The 18771-nt window shown below is 41.5% G+C and overlaps 1 protein-coding gene across 2 annotated transcripts in view; it reads left to right on the forward strand.

Moving 5' to 3' along the window:
* Positions 1-18771, forward strand: part of P4HA3 (prolyl 4-hydroxylase subunit alpha 3) — a 31588-nt gene that overhangs the window by 7910 nt on the left and 4907 nt on the right. For both annotated transcript variants that reach the window (XM_045555485.1, XM_045555484.1), the window contains exons 4-10: positions 1973-2122; positions 5152-5203; positions 7148-7311; positions 7555-7731; positions 12438-12502; positions 14736-14895; positions 17312-17374. In XM_045555485.1, the coding sequence (XP_045411441.1) occupies positions 1973-2122; positions 5152-5203; positions 7148-7311; positions 7555-7731; positions 12438-12502; positions 14736-14895; positions 17312-17374 (831 nt within the window). The remainder of the gene's footprint in view (positions 1-1972; positions 2123-5151; positions 5204-7147; positions 7312-7554; positions 7732-12437; positions 12503-14735; positions 14896-17311; positions 17375-18771) is intronic.

The following is an 18771-nucleotide window of genomic DNA, read 5'->3' on the forward strand; positions in this document are numbered from 1 at the left end:
TCCCAAAGGATGTGCAACTGGCCAGGAGGATCCGAGGCATTCAGGAAGGACTCAGTTCAACTCCTGCAGCCAGTGTTTCTGGATGATACCAGCTACTCTCTCTGTGCCCAGAGTTGTAGGAATATCCCTCAAGAGAGTTTTGGGTTTTATTCTTCCAGGAACTCTAGTGCAACCACTGACCTTAGATCTACTTTTATACTGATTTATTGGGGGCATCCTTGACCAAATGAGGATTACAGATTCATACCTAAACTCATGAACTATAGGCTCAAAATTGAGAATATTTTGTGGAGACATTTTATTTTCCTACACAGAGGCCAGATAGAAACAAACCAACTTTCTTGTCTCCTTAAGCCAGCGGATAAATTTTTTTCTGGTCCATCCTTACCCTTAAGGTATAGTTTTTTATAGAATCCAGTTTCCTAAGGGTGTCTTAGTTCTAAGCCTAGGTTTTTGGAGGTCTAAGGAAGGTTTATCTTCTGTCCTTTATGTGGGCATTACAACCTGTGGTTACAAAACACAAACGTTACTAACATTCACCTCCATCCTAGGCAGCTTCAGCATCTGCTTATAAGCTTATGCTTTGTTTTTTAGCTCCTTTTTTGTTTCTGGTACCTGGTATTTTCCATTTTTTTCTTGAGAATATATAATAAAATGCTTTTTCTATTTTATTCAAAATTTCTAAGTATTTGTGTGTGGAAGGATTCCAGTTATCTCAATATACCATATTGTTGGGATTTGAAGTTACTCAGGGAAATCCTGATTAAATAAATTGTTAACTTGGCAGGAAAAGTTCAGTCGTTTTTGATTGTTATTTTTCAACTCAACCTTTTCACAAATAAGCAATTTGAGGCCCAGAAAAATGAAACAGCAGGTTAATGGCAGACCTGGGGTAAAAATTGATTTGTTATTTAGGCTGCAGAGTTGTAGTATGTGTAAGTTTTTTCCCTGTCAGGAAGTTACACCTCAATTAGATCATTTTGCAAAGAGTTCTTCCAACTCTAACTTTACAATACTGTGTTGTCTCCAATAATGACTTCCAGGAAATTCCACCTGTGGTCTGGTATTCTAGTTAACTGTAAGCTATGAGGAGACAGGAGCTATGTCTGGTAACTGTTGCCAGCATTCCCACATTTAATGCGGAATGAACCCACTGAGCTTCTATAGCATTCCTGTGTCTGCCTTCATTATGGTGTCTAGTGCACTGCGTTACAATTATTAGTTTACTCACATTCCCCTCACTTGATTTAAGCTCTTGAAGGGCAGGGCCACCAGGTACATAGTAAATACTAGTAAATATTGAATAAGTAATTAATGGAATTGATTATTTACCAATAAGAATTATTGAATAAATAATTCATTTTCACATTGTTACCAGCAACACCTTCCTAAAATCATGACATTCAAGATTGTCATTAGCTTAACCCATTCTGCCATTTTTAGTTCACTTTTTGGTTCTCTTTACCTTAGGCTACAGCCACAATGGACGACTTGAACATGTTCTTGCTTTTGGCTTTGGTTTCTACCATTCCCTCTTCTTAAAATGTTTTTCCTCCCAATCTCTGCTCATTGAAATCCTTATCCTTCTTCAAGGAAGGCCCATCTCAGATGCCATTTCCTCCATGAAGGCTTTTGAGGTTCTCAGGTCTCCTCCCCTCTCTGTGCCTCCACAGCATATTATCCATTTTCTTTTGAGCACTCATTCCATCCTGCCCCATATTGTAGTCACTTGAGGTCATGTCTCTCTTCTGTTCCAGATTATAAATTCCTTAAATGCAAGAGCCTTTGTGTTTCCTGTCCACCTAGTACAATGCCTTGTATATAACAAATGCTTAACAAATTGAATTAAAATGAATTTGAGGTTAAAGCTTGCCTTCTTGGATCCCAAAGGACTTCTTACTCTTTGAATTGTCATTTCTTTTTTTCTACCTGTGGGCTAAGGCTTTAGTGATGTCATTTGTGTCCCCTGCAGGTGGCCTATGACATGGGGGATTACTACCATGCCATTCCATGGCTGGAGGAGGCCGTCAGTCTCTTCCGAGGATCTTACGGAGAGTGGAAGACGGAAGATGAGGCAAGTCTAGAAGATGCTTTGGATCACTTGGCCTTTGCCTATTTCCAGGTAAGACAATAGGTTAAGCTCACTGATTTTATCACAATAAATATAATGTTTTATATCTGCTGTATAATTTTCTAAGCATTTTGGTATCTCTTAGTTTGTTTTATCTTTCCAATAGGACTAAATATGAGTTAAGCAGGGCAGTTATTTTATTATTGCCATATATCACATGTGAGTAAACTGAGTCTCCAAAAAATTCTTAACTTGTCACAAAGCTCACAGAGCTCAGATTAGAACCCAAATCTGTCTGACGCTTAGTCCAGTGCTCTTCCCAATGCATTGACAACTTTACAATCATTATTTCTCATGTAGGAGGAAGTTTCTCACCTATAGCAGCAGTTGTATTCACAAACATTTAATGGGTTCATGGTGAATGTGGATCACATTTTTGCATTCTCACTGATTCATAACTCTTCACAGATTTTACGCCATGGTGTTGCCATGGAAGAAGAAGTTTGATTGTTATCCTTTCCTATCTGCAACTGAGTCCAACTGTAACGTGACTGTGTCTGGCTGCAGAGCTGCAGTCACTGTTCCATAGCACCAGCCTCAGTTTCCCCTCTAGGTGTTAGTTTTCCTTGGCACTGTTGAACTACTTACTACCTGTTGTGCTCATGTAGAAGTTCATTTCACTGACTGTGGCAGCTGCCATCCTTTTGTATAGCCAACCCCAATTCCCACCAGACTTGTATAGTCTTCAAGAATAGGCTGAAGAATCACCATCTTGCCTGTTCCCTGGAGTTTCCAAAGCCAATAAACCATTCTTGCTCCCCACATTCCTTTTTCTTTCCCGCTTTCCCTAAGAAAAGGGAGGAGGACGTGGGTGGTCCCAACCCATGCGTTGCTGCCAAAACAGATTTATTCTCCATTCAGCAAACACTCCTGTTCCTTTCATGGACATTCCTGGTAAATGGATCTTTGTTATAAAACTGTCTACCTGTTCTTCCTAAGTCTCCTGCTCAATTGCTAAGTGTTAAAGCTAAAATAGAATAACTAGTGTAACAAAAGGTGAGAAGTAATTGAGTTTTAATAGAGGAAGGAAAGGGAGGATCGATATGGAGAGACTCAGAAGCAGCTTACCCTGAAAGATGGGATTTTAAATACAGTGCCCCTAACTCTGAGGACTTGGGTGTCCCCTCCACTCACTGGGAGACTCTGCCTTTCCACATCATACTTCCTCTGGTGAAATTCTGTTTATCTCACAAGGCACAGCTCAGATGTCACCTACTCTGTGAATTCTTCCTTAATTTTCCTCACTCCTCTTTTGTGCTATTATAGCACTTTTTTATGCCTCAGTAATAAAACACGTAAGGTAGATATTATGCCTTGATATTGCGATGGAAGAAGAAATTTGATTCTTATCTATAAGACATTGTCTTATAGATGATTTATTAATATGTTTCCCCAGCCCCCCACTAAATTAGAGATAAATGCCCCACTATGGACTTTTCATTATCATATAAAATTTAACATATATATATTTTTCATTATATATTTTAGTAAAAAAATTTTTAGTAACTGCTAATAAGAGACAGTGGAGTGGAGTGGTTAAACCATGGGCTCTGGAGTCAGACAGACCAGGCTTCAAATTCTCTGAAAATGTGGGCAACTTACTTAACCTCCCTGGACCTCAATTTTCTTATCTGTGAAAGGGGAATAATAGTGATGCTTACTTCAAGATTAAACGAGCTAATACATGCAAAGCCTTTAACAGAAAGCGTGCATAACACATACTATGTATTCAATAAATATGAGCTGTTCTTATTATGTTATATACGAATGTATGTTTTCTTTTTTTCATTTAATGTTATTTAGTGTACACATTTCCAAAGAAATTTAACTGGGACACCAAAAGTAACTCTTTGTTCTTTGTAATATATGATTTTACTTCATTACAAGGCTCTAGAGTTTTAAAAATATGAAAATTTGTATTTCGGTTCTCTTCATCTCATGAAGAGTTTGAAAAGCTTGAGTTAATATCTGGCATTCAAGATATTCATAGCTCACTTACATATTTCTTTGCTAAATATTGAACAGAATAATTCATGCTATTAAGTAATTAGAAACAATCTGTAAGTCCCATATTAGTTGAATGATTAAGTTCTCTGTGATGCAGTTTCTGGATGGAATAAAATGCAGCCGTTAAAAATGTTATCTATGAAGACTATGTAATGATATAAAAACACTCCTGATAACAATATAGAGTGAAACAATCAGTATGTGAAAATGTGTAAAAAAATATGATCATACCTGTGTAATAATTATATATTATCCAAAGTGCTTACAGTGCCTGGATTTCAGTAGAGTAATTTTTTTCCATTTCTCATATGTTTTATAATGTGCTTATTGTTGCTTTTTTCATTAAAAATGAATTTTTTAATTTGCTAAACTAAAATGATTAGAAAGAAATACATTTCCAGCAGTTAATCATCACCGGGCAGCACCCAGAGGAGGACTGCAGCCCACCTGTAGGGGTCTGTTCCCCAGGTTTGTCGGGAAAGCCCCGTTTCCTTTTGACCTGGTGGAGCCCCAGACTGAATGGCTGCGGGGAGTTAATGCTTGTGCACCGGGGAATGTTTCTGTTTTAGTTCTTCCTTTGCCTCCCTTTAACTAACTTTGTAGACTCTAGGAAGATCTGAACCTGGGAAACAAATTATATTTGTATTAAGGTTTTTATAGCTCCATAGTAAGTGCAAGAATAAACTATAATCAAATAACAAACACCCTGCAATTATGTGGTTTTGCACACTTTAAGATTTGAGGGCACTTTAAGAAAGTTTAGCTTTGTTTATTTTCCTACCTTCCCTGGGAAGGGTGGTAATAAGTCGATTGTCAGTGAGGAAAGTGGTGAAACCTGATTCACAAATCCTCCGATTTCTAGTCTGCCGCGTCCTTTCAATGCGACCTATTATCTACTGTGGTAAGAATGTTTTATAGCTTTTTAAAAAATCTATTTAATGATTTATTCAGAGGAGATATCCTCAGTGCCATTAATGCTTTCTTTTCCTTTTCTTTCTGTTTTTTTTAAATAGGCAGGAAATGTTTCATGTGCCCTCAGCCTCTCCCGAGAGTTTCTTCTCTACAGTACGTAAGGATAAAAGATAATCCGGCCACAGGTCTGAGTTATGGGGAACTCCCTTCCGCTCCTGGCCTTTAATCCCCACAAGGGACATACAGCTATCTATCTTTATTTAATTTCATAATCTAAGGCACATTTCCAATTTTAGATGAAATCTTACATATATGCAGATCAATGCCTCAGGGGGAAATTTTTAAGTTAGTTGGAAAATGCTGAGAAGATGTCAACCTGTCCCTTCCCTCCTGCACTTCCAACCAGTTATATATTAGCGTTGCTTCTCTGGGAACAAGTCCAAGATTGAGAGCCAGTTTCTTCAGAGACATTTTAAAGACCCAGGTTTTGGAAGTAGACCCAGGAATGAATGAAATCAATGTGCCCTGTGTGTGCAAGAAGGAGAGTGACTCAGCAGGATCTTTCACTTCAGCTGCTCACAGAGTTATCAATTCTTCCCTTTAAACCAGAACTCACTTTGCTGTGTGCAGCCTTCCTGCCCAGATGGCTCACAGTGCAGCTTCAGCCCTTTCAGGGACTGCCTTGCTGACAACACAATGAGTTAAACAGGAAGGAGATGCTTCCTAGCTCAGCTCTCTGCTTGGATATTTTTGCTTAAAAATTTTTCATGTATATATGTGTGTGTGTGTGTGTGTGTGTGTGTGTGTGTGTGTGTGTGCGCGTGCTTAAAATTTTAGTGGTAGATGGCTTCCTAGGCTTTCCTCTAATAAAGTATTTAGATTCTAAAATAAGATACTAAATCACTATTTTGTTTAATATTTATAAAGTAGTTCATGTAGGACTTAACAATTGCATGTATTCATAACTTTTTTAATGAATCCATTTAGTAATGTTATTCCTTTCTGATAATTTAGCAAACAGTAGTATAAGGAAGTAGTGTGGTTTGTAAACACATGGGTAATTTGTGGTACAAACAAAATTATAACCCAACCCTCCTTTTATTTCTTTTTGCTTGATCTATTAAAATCTCTGCCTCGACAAGAGAACCTAAATTGTGTGCTTTTATAGGTGGATAAGTAGAACATGGCAAATGAGATTCCCATTTCTAGTTTTGCAATATTTTCATTGTTGTTTGGTCTCATCATTTCCATTCTCCAAAACTTCATTTCCCCTCAATTCAGACACCCTTCTGAGATGCACTGAGACTTATGCACAGAGGCAAGCAGGCCATGGGTAGCCGCCAATCCATGGGGTATCTTGAGCCAAAGTGGGTACAAAAAGTGGGCACAGACAAGACACAAGATTTACTGGGTTTCCCGAGGACCCTGTGGGAATCGAGTCTAGAACCAAAGTCTAGAGTCCCTTTATCCCAGACTGCTCTGCTCTAGGTCTAAGCCAGTTATGAATTTTGAAGGATCTAGTGGAGCCAAGAATGAATGACCTTCCAGTTCTCCAGGAAAGAAAAGATTGGGCCCCTCTGCAACAGGCTTTGGCTCTCTGGGCTTCTCTGTCACTTACTTATCATGTTTTGTTGTAAGTGGTAATTTAATATCCCTTTTCTCCATTAGACTAAACTCTGGGAGATCAGCCTCTAGCACAGTATCTGGTACATAGTAAATGTTCATTGAAGATTTATTGAATGGATGGGTAAATGAATGATTGAAAGAATGAAGCTCCTTCTCTATACATAAAACTGACCGTCACTATCCCAGAGCCACCATCCTCATGATCCCTTGGCCGAAGAGTGTTAAGTACCATGTTCCTTCCCAAAGCCTTCTGCACCTTCAGATCTACCGGGCCCAAGTCAGTCGTTTTTGAATACCAGGTACTCTTCTGGGAGCGAGGGTCTTACATCCTCCTGTGCATTGACACAAGGAGTTATTCAGGGGGTCCAGTTGCCTGTTCTGCACAGCAGTGAAGCTGCAGGAAACCTTGGTAGCACTCCCTGGGGCCAGTATTTGTTAATCTATATTATTCCCTGCTCTGATTTCTCTCAGGCCCAGATAATAAGAGGATGGCCAGGAATATCTTGAAATATGAAAGGCTCTTGGCAGAGAGCCCCAGTCGGGCGGTAACTGAGGCTGTCATGCAGAGGCCCAATGTACCCCACCTGCAGACCAGAGACACCTACGAGGGGTTATGTCAGACCCTGGGTTCCCAGGTAGGATCCCTCAGGGAAAGAGAAAGGGGTAACAGGCTTGGCTAGAGAGTGAGAAGCTGGCATTGGGACAGTGTGAGGGAAAAGGGCTGACGCATTGAAAACAGGAAAGCTCACTTGGGCAGCATCAGAGCAACCACATTCTGTCTCTTTCAAGTTCCGGTTGTTTTATGCCATAGTTCCCCTGAGTTGGTTTCTGCTCCTAGACCCTTCTTCTCTTCTGCTGATTCTACTTTTCCCTTCCAGCCCACTCACTACCAGATCCCCAGCCTCTACTGCTCCTATGAGACCAACTCCAGCCCCTACCTGCTGCTCCAGCCCATCCGGAAGGAGGTCATCCACCTGGAGCCCTATGTTGCTCTCTACCATGACTTTGTCAGTGACTCAGAGGCTCAGAAAATTAGAGAGCTTGCAGAACCATGGGTGAGTGTCCCCAAAGCTTGCCAAGAACTTCCTTTTGTGTTTTCACATGCCTGGAGTTCGGGAGTGTGAGAACAGACAACCTGAACAACTAACTAGACACTTCGTTAGTCCAGAAATTCAAAATGCCAACCATTCCATAAAACTAATCCATGGTGGAAAAAAATCACAGTGGTAGTTGCCTCTGGAGGGAAAGGATTAACTGGGAATGAGGTGCAAAGGAATTTTCTGGGGTGTTGAAAATGTGCTCTTAACATCTCGTTAGGGACGTGGCATACACGGCTGTGTACATTTGTTAAAACTCAGCAGACGGTCCTCTTGAGACATGTGCATATCATTACGTATCAATTTAACCTAAAAAAAATAAAAATAAGGAACCCTTCAAAAATGTTAACCATTCCATATGATCAGTAAAAGGGGGATAAAAAAGAAAAAAGTGTGAGATGACAGGGGCCAGGAGTGAAATTTTAATACCTATTTACAGAGTCACAGTGGAAAGTTCAACTTCATTATTTTGTTAAAGAGGAAACTGAAGCCCAGAGAGAGATAGGGACTTAGGGTCACATGTGTAACTAGAGCCACAACTGGAACTTAGAGGTACATTGATTGCTGCTCTGCTGTTCTGCCTTCTTGTATCTGTTAAGTTAGGCTAAGTTATGCTCAGTAACAAGCAGCCACAAATCTCAGAGATAACTACGGCAAAGTTTTGCTTCTTTCCCGTATTACACGTCTGTCTTGGGCTGGCTGCAGCTCTGCCCACACTCTGGGACCCGACCTGACAGGAGCCTGTATGTGGGACGCTGCCAGTCTCATGGGAGAGGAAAAAGACAAGAGACAGCAAACAAGAGCTGGCTTGTAAAGCTTCTGTGTGGAAGCATCAGACATTACTTCCACCCACGGTTCACTGGTCAAAGCAGAGCATGTGGCCACCACTGCAGTCAACAGGGAGTCTACCTAGTTCTTCCATGGGGAAGGCCCTGCAAATTCCCGAGCCAAGCTTGATGTCTGTGGGAAGGGGACGTTTAATACTCCCCCTAGGAAGTTGGTAAATATTTAGAAAAATTATGCAGTCTAACTCACCTCTGTAAGTGTGTTGCCTGTTTAAAGATGGCACCTTAATACTGTCTCAGACTTATTTATGTCAAACCAGACATCGCACCCTTAATATGTGCATTTCATTCAGGCAGCCATTAGTCAGTCATCAACAGAACAGAGTCCGCCGTGTGCCAGGCCCTGGCCTGGGTACTGGGCTTTTACAGTGAGATGAGGTATCGGTCCTTTCCTTTTGGGAACTTACTGCATAATGAAGACAAACAAATCTTTACAATATACTATATGTGCTATCATGTGTGCAGGGAGTTGTGCTATGGTGGCATAAAAAAGTGAGCCTTCCTCTGAAGAAAAGGCAGTGGGGTGAAGAGCAGATGGAGAGGAGAGGACGAATCAGGGAAGACTTCCCTGTGGAGGTGACATCCATCAGAGAAACAGGTTGGCAAAGGGTATTCCAGGAAGATGAAGCAATGTGTGCAAGGGCCTGCTATGTGATATGTTCAGAGACTGGGGAAAATCTCAGTGGTTGAACTGTGCAAGAGATGAGGGGAGGTGACAGGAGATGAGGCTAGGTGGTGAGACACCACCAGCAGACGCTGGAGGTGCCATGCCAGGCACTTTGGATTTTGTCGTGTAGGCAGCGGGAGAGCTGTTGGACGGTTTTCAACAGGAGAGTGGCATGATCGGGTCTGTGGTTTTAGGGAAGGCTCTGACAGCAGAGACATGGATCGGAGAGAGAAGAGCAGCAGTAATCATTTCACCTAGAAGCCCCCTGCCCCCAGGCAAGTCTAGAATCTTTGTACAGGCTTTTGAAATGACTACGCTCCACTGGTGAATTGGAACAATGTGTTTTCAATAGGTTCAGCTTCTCAGTGAGCCAGCAGTAGTAGCATTTGGCCAGCAGCTGCTTTTTCCTCAGACTAACCGTGTCGCCATGGTGACAGGACAAGTGGCCCACCCAGAGATGTCTATTTAATCGTTCATGGCCGGGTCGTCAATTTGGCATGCACGGACCTTGCCACACTCCCTTCCCCAGACGCGTCTTGCTGGGCTGCTGATGGCTGGTTCTCCCAGGAATAAGCCCTGGGCTTCTCTGGTAGTGGCTCCCCCAGGGGACCTGGGCAGACATCTCGGTGGCTTGTGTTAAATTTATCTGCTTCCTATTCACTGTCCCTTTCCCAAAGCACACTCTCTCATCACTTCTCTCTCTCCCCATATCCTTCCCATCCTTGAAGACTCAGTTGAAGCCCCAGGCCTCCATTGGACCTGCCAGCCCTGACCACTCTGGCCTACTTTGGTTCTTTGAGTGAACATACAGTAACCTTCCCCTCCTCTGAACTCAAAGTTTTTGTTGCCAGTTGTTTGGTACTTAATTTTTAAATTTATTCTGCCATTTATGTGTTGTCTGATATCACTGACAGTTTCATGGGTTAGCATCCTGTCTCCCCAACTAGACTGTAAACTAGCAAACATCATATGTTGTCTTTCTTGAAATGCCTTGCCCCGTTCTGCCTGTTGCAGCCACAGTATCTTTAGAAGGTCAGGTCTGACCATGTCAAGCCCTTGCTTAAACTCTTTAATGGGTGCTTTTGGCCTCAAATGCTTGCAAACCTCCTTGGCCTGGCTGCTGCCAACCTTCTGCCACATCTTCCTCTTCACTCGACACTCCGGCCACACACTCCTCTCTGCCTGTGATCTCTTTTCACCTGTGTGATTCCAGTGTGTCTTGTGGACATCCTGGGGGCTTTCCTGTCCCTCATGAGAATGGGCTGGATGCCCCTCTCTCTATTTTCATGTACTCTGTACTCACCCATTGTGGCCCCATGAGATGACTAAGGGGCAGGGACATTGTCTGGTTTAACCTATTGTTTGTCCAATGCCTAGTACAGTGTGTATCACAGAGAATAACCAATAAATATTTGTTCCAAAAAACAAGTTACTTGTAGGTGGCCAATGAATGATTTTTTATTTATTTTTTATTTGTACAAATACAGGGGCTACATGTGGAATGTTGTTACATGTGTATAATGCGTAATGATCAAGTCAGGGTCTGTAGGGTGTCCATCATCCGAGTACAATGCATTTGTGTTAACTACAGTCACCCTGCTCTGCCACCAAACACTGAATTTATTCCTTGTGTCTTACTGTACGTTTGTACCTTTAACCCGCTTCTCTCCATCCTTCTCCTCCCCCCAGTCTCTATTATTTATCTTTCTACTTTCCACCTCCATGTGATCAATTTCTTAGCTCCCACAATAAAGTATTATTAAGGGAATGAAACACAAGGTGGCTTCTTAACTGGGGGAGAAGGGATTCCCTAGGGTTTTTTTTTTTTTTAAGCCATTGATTTTTCCCTACAAAGACCAAGGGAGCATCTCTCTTCTATGACTCTCTCTTCTGTGAGTGGCTAGGGAGAGGATGCGGGGCAATTGGTGAAGTATATCAGTCACCTTTTGATTTCCCACATCCTAATATTGCGGAGCCATAGGCTGAAAGGAATGTGCTGTTCACATGCTGCATTTCAGAGATGAGGAGACGGGTCCAAGAAAAGGAAGATGCTTTTCCAAGATTGTCCCCCTGGTTTAGCAGCAGGGACAATGACATTATAGAAGCCCTAGAAAAGGGAAAAGGTTTCTGTCTTGTGCATTTCATTGCCCTGAGCACTGCTCTGCCTGCCTGTGAAGCACCAGGGCTGGGTCTGAGTGCTGTGAGTGCCTTTAAGTGCAGGGCCTGGTTTCATTCATTCACTTGTTCATTTAACCGATATTGAGCCCCTGCTCCCTGCCAGGCCCTCTCTGGACCCTCAGGCTACAGCACTGAAAAAAGAACAAGTTTTTACCCTCATGGAGCTGACATTCTGGTGGCAGAGGCAGAATTAAACATACCCTTATATAAATAAATAATATTTCTCTTTCTTTCCCTAGCACAGTGACTTTGCAATCAGTAGGCATTTTATCTAAAAACAATTTAAATGCTATATCTGGACATTCAGAACAAAAGCGAGACATTTAGTTAAATTAATAACTTCAAACCTGTTGTTTTTCATAATCCAGACCGTTTTGTCTATCAAAATATCACATGTACTCCAAAAATATGCAACTATTATATATCAATTAAAAAAGAAAAGGCAGTTACAGCAAAACAGATTTTGATTCTTTGTAAGGAAGAGCTTTGGTCAGAGTTGTTCAAAAGGAGCAGGCTGCCTCTGAGTGTAGAGAATTTCCTATTGTTGGAGGTATGCATTTAATTTGATACTTACTAAGTGCTTATCATAGATCAGGCCCTGTGCCTCACACTGGGATACAAAGATAATTGAGAAATAACCCTTGTTCTTACCTGACTCACAGTCTTGCAGATACAAAAGGGATTCAAATATCAGTTTATTTCAGCTCAACAAACTTTTATTGGACTGCTTACTGTAGACCAGACACAGTGCTAAAGGTTATTTTCAACTCTAAGATTTTTGGCCACTTACTATTTTTTATTGTCAAGATGGATAGCTATCACTAAATCACTCCCACATGCAAAATACCCTCTAAGTAGGGAGGAGCTGGCGGTTGTTATGTGCATGCATAAGAGAGGGGCCTGTCTGTGGAAAGGACAGAGCCCTTCTCTTTACATCATAATCACTTGCACTTTGTCTTATGTCCTTCCGCCAGCTCCAGAGGTCAGTGGTGGCGTCAGGGGAAAAGCAGTTACAAGTGGAGTACCGCATCAGCAAAAGGTAAGGAGGGCCCTTCCTTGGCAGGGACTGCTGGTCATACCTGCTGCCCACATCCGGGCCTGTGGCACAGCTGAGTGCCAGGTCAGCAACAGCTGTTCAGAGACTGCAAGAGATGCTGTTTCTCCTTTCACGGGTGGTTATATCATCTGAGGATTTGAGTAGAAGGCCATTTGAGAAAGACTTTAAAAAGCTCCTATGGGCCTAAATCAAAAAATAAATCCTATCCAGGATTGTTCTAACCAGGATTGCTTTTCCAGAGAATACAGTCCTGTTCACACTTATGATTTGACTCCACAAGATTCCATTCCCACCTTCTGACTCATATTCAAAGCATGACTTGCCAACAATCAGGCAAAGAAACAGATATAATAGATTCTCTGTCCCTGATGGCTTCTCTGGAGGAGCAGATTCAGCTGTGAGAGCCCTGCTTTATCCTCTTCCCTGCACCCCTGCCCACCCCCCTGCACACCCCCCACTGCAGCCCTTCATTCGCACTTTAAGGACAGGCCTGGTGATACGGTAGGAGGAGGGATCTCCATCAGAGCCATGTGAAACAGTGACCTCAGCATCCTTGGGGAGAGGCCAGACCTCAGGATGGGTGGTTAGTTTGTGTTGTCTGGGAAGTGAGTGAGGGATGGAAATTTTGTTTCAGAATCATTTGGCTTAACTTATTTGGTCTAGTACCTTTCTTTTACAGTAGTTATTCTCTACACTTTGGAAGGTCCATGCAACCTCAGCTTCATTGTTTTTTCTAAACTTTCTGATATTCTAATGTCAGAAAGAAAAGTCAATCTTATACTTAGATTCATTGCTTCTGTGGGAGTAGGTGGTGTTTTCTTCCCTTTTTTGTTTTATTGCTTTGTTTTCTTTTTTGAGACAAAGTCTCACTATGTTGCTCAGGCTGGTCTCGAACCCCTGGGCTCAAGTGATCCTCCCACCTTGGCCTCCCAAAGTGCTGGGATTACAGGTGTGAGCCACTGCATCCAGCTCCTTTTCTCCTCTTTTCAGATCAAGAAACTACTTTCTCTTTCTCCACTCACATTACTCCTTCTTCAGGCTGAAACAGCCCTACATCTTTTCCATCTATTGGAATTTTATGCTTCCTTCAAAATTTGGCTTAAATGTCACCATCTTACCCGAGTGTGCCCTGGTAGAATTAACTACTTCTTCCATTGTGCTTCCAGCACTTCACTTTTAAGTCTATTTCTCATTTTTTCACTCTACCTTAATTTGGACTTAGTTGTATTTGTGTTTGTCTTCTCCCACACTATCCATGAGCTCTTTGAAGGCAGTAGCTTTGCCTTGGGGAGCTCTGTAAACCTAAGGACATGGGGCATAGCACTTTCCATCCACTCTGTATGGAAGAATGAACAAAGTAATCCATTCCTTAAAGAGCAAAGAAATGGTATTCCCATATCATGCCAAGGCTCTTCCCTGCAGAGCACTGATGGTCGCTCCAGGGCCCTCGCTGGCCTTGTTTGAGGGGCACTTCCTACATTTCCCAGGGACCTAAATTCTGATTCCAAAATTTCCACTTTGTCAGAACCTCAACAAGATATTCAGGAAAAGAGACTGAACTGTGCTCTCTGGCCTTTGACCTATCCTAGTTTGTCTGGCAGTAGAGCAAAAGAGCAGCGATTTTCCTGTGTTTAACACTAACATATAGCTCACAAAGCATCTTCATAAGTATTGTCTCTCACAATCCTCACGAGTCTGTGAAGGAGGTATACTATCATTTCAATTTTATAGATAACACACTGACCCTTAGAGAGGTTCAAGGTTAAGTACCTGACTCAGGATCACACAGAGGATTGGGGACTGATCATGTTCCTCTAAACCCCAAACTGTTTCCGGTGCACCCAGCTGCCCCTGTTGAAATGTCTCTGCAACGTAGCAGTTTTGAAGGCAGAGATTTTGTCTTATTCCTCTTTGTATCTTGGTGCCTGGGTGCTGGGAACCTTCACTCTGTTTCCTCAGCACCCAGCCCAGGGCCTGGCCTTCAGTGGGCCTCAGAGAATGTTTATTGAATGAATGAATGTGTGGCTGTTGGGATAGAGGATAAAGTGGACAAGAGGGTTGAGATGGTAATTAGGCATTAAAGTCTATCTTCCCTCTCTCCCTTCCTTCCTTCTGGCAGTTGACATTAATTCGCTTGTTTAATTCATTCACTCACAGACATCATTTAGTCATTTCTGGCATCAGATTATCGATGTGCCAACCTGGTGTGTTTCAGCGCCTGGCTGAAGGACACTGTTGACCCGATGCTGGTGACCCTTGACCACCGCATTGCAGCCCTCACAGGCCTTGATGTCCAGCCTCCCTATGCAGAGTACCTCCAGGTGGTGAACTACGGAATCGGAGGGCACTACGAGCCTCACTTCGACCATGCTACGGTAAAAATGGGGCCAGTGACCCATCTCCTGGGCCGGGGAGCCAGGGCATTATTTCTCTGAGGCAGAGCTCTGGTAGGGCTCTTGTAAGGAAGGCTAAGTGAAATCTTAGAACAAATGTTCTTGTTCCAGGAATATCTGAAAGCCTTGGTTTCAAGCTAAATGCTGCTGGTTCATTTTCTTATCTGTCCCCATCCCCCCTCCAAAATTTGTTAATGAAAGAAGAATGTGGCTTGTCATGGAATCATCTCCCCTGCTTCCCTTGGGGATTTCCTAGTGAGGATCGTCCTTCCTCCAGTCACTCTCCTATCTTCATGATCTCAGTTGCCCACCTTTGCTGACAATAGCAAATAATTTTTGTGGATTAAATATATCTCCCAACATTGATCTATAGATTCAACCCTAACTTTATCAAAATTCCAGGAGATTTATTTCTGTAGAAATTAACAAGTTGATCCTAAAATGTATACGGAATGCAAAGGACCTAGAGCAGTCACAACAATTTTGAAGAAGAACAAAATTGGAGGACACACACTACCTGATCTCAAAACTTAGTATAGAGCTTAGAGCTACAGTAATCAAGGCAGTGTGGTGCTGTTGTATGGATAGACACATAGGTCAATGGAACAGAACAGAGAGTCCAGAACCACACATTTATGTTCAATTGATTTTTGACAAAGGTATCAAGGAAATTCAGTGAAGAAAATATAGTCTTTTCAACAAGATAGTGATGTTGAACATCTATATCAATATCTATCTGCAAAATAGTAACAATAATAATGAATAATAATGAATTTAGACCCTTACATCATGCCATATATAAAAATTAACACAAAGTGGATCATGGACCTAAATGTAAAAAATGCAAAACTATAAAACTTCAAGAAGAAGACATAAGAGAAAATCTTTATGACCATAGGTAAGCAAAGATTTCTTAGATAGGACACCAAAGCATGATCCTTAAAAGAAGAAAAAAGTGATAAATTGGACCTTATCAAAATTAAAATCCTTGGCCTTTCAGAAAATAGCACTAAAAATGAAAAAAAAATTAGCCACCATCTAGGAGAAAATATTTGCAAATCATATATTTGATAAAGGACTTGTATCCAAAATACATATAGAACCTTTATAACTCAATAATAAGACAAACAACTCAATTTTTTTTAAATGGGCAAAAGATTATTTGAATAGGCACTTTACCAAAGAAGATAAATAAATGGCTAATAAGCACGTGAAAATATGCTAAACATCATTAGGGAAATGCAAATTAAAATCACAATGAGATAGCACTGCACTGCTCTTGGAATGTCCAAAATAAAAAAGACAGATTATAATAGGCGTTGGTGAGGATGTGGAGGAGGTGGAGCTCTCATACACTGCTGGTGGGAATGTAAAATGGTACAGCCACTTTGGAAAACAGTTGGGCAGTTTCTTAAAAAGTTAAAGATTCACCTATGTATGATCCAGCTATTTCACTTTTAGGTATTTTATCCAAGAGAAAAGAAAAACATGTACATACAAACAGGTGTACGTGAATGTTTATAGTAGCTTTATTTGTAATAGCCAAGAATTGGAAACAGCCCAAATATCTATCAACAGGTGAATGGATAAACAAACTTTGGTATATCTACAAAATGAAATTCTATTCAACAATAAAAAGGAATGAGCTACTGCTACATCCAACAACACAGATGAGCCTTAAAAACAGTATGCAAGTGCAAGAAGCCAGATACAAAAGACTACATATTTTATGATTTTATTTATATGAAAATTTGAGAAAAGGCAAAAATATAGAGATAGCAGATAAGTGGATTACCTGGGGTTGGGGGTGGGAGCTGGGATTGACTGCAAACTGGCATGAGGGAACTTTTTCAGCAGATGGAATTGTTCTAAAACTGGATTATGGGACTAGTTGGAAAACTTAAAATTTACTAAAACTCATTGAACAGTACACTTAAAATGGGTGAATTTTATGGTATGTAAATTATAACTCAAACTGTTCCATGGCAAAACAAAAAGAGTATGTCCTTTTGGCAAATAATCAGGAACTCCAGGCTTATGATTTGGTATTCCTACAGAATAATTCTCTATAATATTTTATATCTTAATTTCTTTATTTCACAGAGAACCCAAAGATGCAATTAACTCCTCATATGGTACTTTCACTACTGACACGTAGTTCTGTTTGATTGCTGTGCAATTTGTTTGTATGAGCATGTAATAAATTAGTTAAAAAAAAAAGATGTGTTGAGTACCTACCAGCAAAGATGGGCACATGCTCAAGTAGGTGTAGCTCAGGGCTATATCCTATTCGTGATGCCCTCATTTTACTTTCCCCTCTCTGTATTAATGGTGGAATCCTGGCTGTCACTCTGATGCCATCTGTATAAAATAATGATATGTTCTATTTTTGTCTCAGTCACCAAGCAGCCCTCTATACAGGATGAAGTCTGGAAACCGAGTTGCAACATTTATGATCTATGTGAGTCTTGCTCTGGGCTTCTTATTTAATGACTGGCTACGTATATCTCTATTTTATTTTATGGTTTTCAAAGCAATTTCACATATTGATTTTATCTAGTACTCAGCACAAAAATCTCCAGGAATTTTGCAAATTTCAGACAGCACTTTTTTTAGCCACTATAGGAGATATAAAGAAATACAAGACAGAGTTCCTACCCTCAGAGAGCTTACAGCATATCAATCTAAATATGATGTTGGTGTGGGCAGTGGATTAGGAAGGGAAGTGGGGTTCCACTGAAGGCCAAGAGGTCAGGGGCCTTGAACAACATAGAAAGAGGATGTGAGAGTCTCCCTCTTAGTAGTCCACAGACTAGTCAGTGTTGAAAAGCAGGGACCTAGATGAGGTTGTGGAGCTGTGAGGAGAAAGAGAAAGAGATGCGGCAAGATTACAGAGGGAGGAACAGAGAGGCTTACAGAGAAATTCAGTAAGTGTTGCCTCTGATATGTAGGGCCAATGCTATTCCTTATCTCCCCATGAAATCTTCAGTAAAATCTCCATTACACCCTCTTAAAAAATAGAATAATAAATTTGTCCCTTCTCCTAATTCCTGGCCTGATTCTACAGGATTTGGTCCCATTCTCTATTATTTCATTCATCCCCTTCCCCTTCAGAGCCTGTGGGTTTACTTCAGTCTCTGTGTGGAAGTCGTAATTCCAATCATCTGTCACTTAGAAGAGGTTATTAGAAGCACTCACTTATTAGAAGAGATGTATTACTGTTAATTGAAGGGACAAAAATGTTAAATATCAGGGCTGTATATGACAACCAAGATGAAGTCCTGGTTTCAGGCTCATGAGAGTAGCAGACACTCCAATCCTAGCGTTCCCTCTTTTCTTAGGGCTGTCTCTGGTCTCCACAATACCGCCAAGAGAGGGCAATCTGAGCCTGGCATTCTACATAGTCTTTAATGCCAGCAATTCCAGTGTGTTTCTCCATGTACACTTCCTGCAGAACAGGAAGGCTGCCACTTACCATGGTGTCTGGCCTCTTTGTGGTCACTCTGGTGGTTCTGATCAGGCACAGCGAGAAAGCCGAAGTCAGCTCTCAGGCACATCTTGGATCTGCAACTGGTTGCAACCTCAGGCTGATCACTCAGGCTGGCATGGGAGGTCATAGGCAGTGAAATGAACTATTGCCAAAGAGCAGGGCATCTAGGGGCACAATATATCTGTTCTTTATCCCCCATGTCTCTCTTACGGCTGGTTCCCTGGTTACAGGCGCCCAGTTACTGCAGTGTCGGTAGCATGGATGTAGGAACCCAGCAATTTCAAATGGCAAGTGCAAGTGTTCGTGTGCATTCATGCGCACATATGTGCATGTGCATTTGGCTTTTAAGCATTTGTGACTCTGGAATG

The sequence above is a fragment of the Lemur catta genome, chromosome 7 (genome assembly GCF_020740605.2).
Source record: "Lemur catta isolate mLemCat1 chromosome 7, mLemCat1.pri, whole genome shotgun sequence".
Taxonomy (NCBI): domain Eukaryota; kingdom Metazoa; phylum Chordata; class Mammalia; order Primates; family Lemuridae; genus Lemur; species Lemur catta.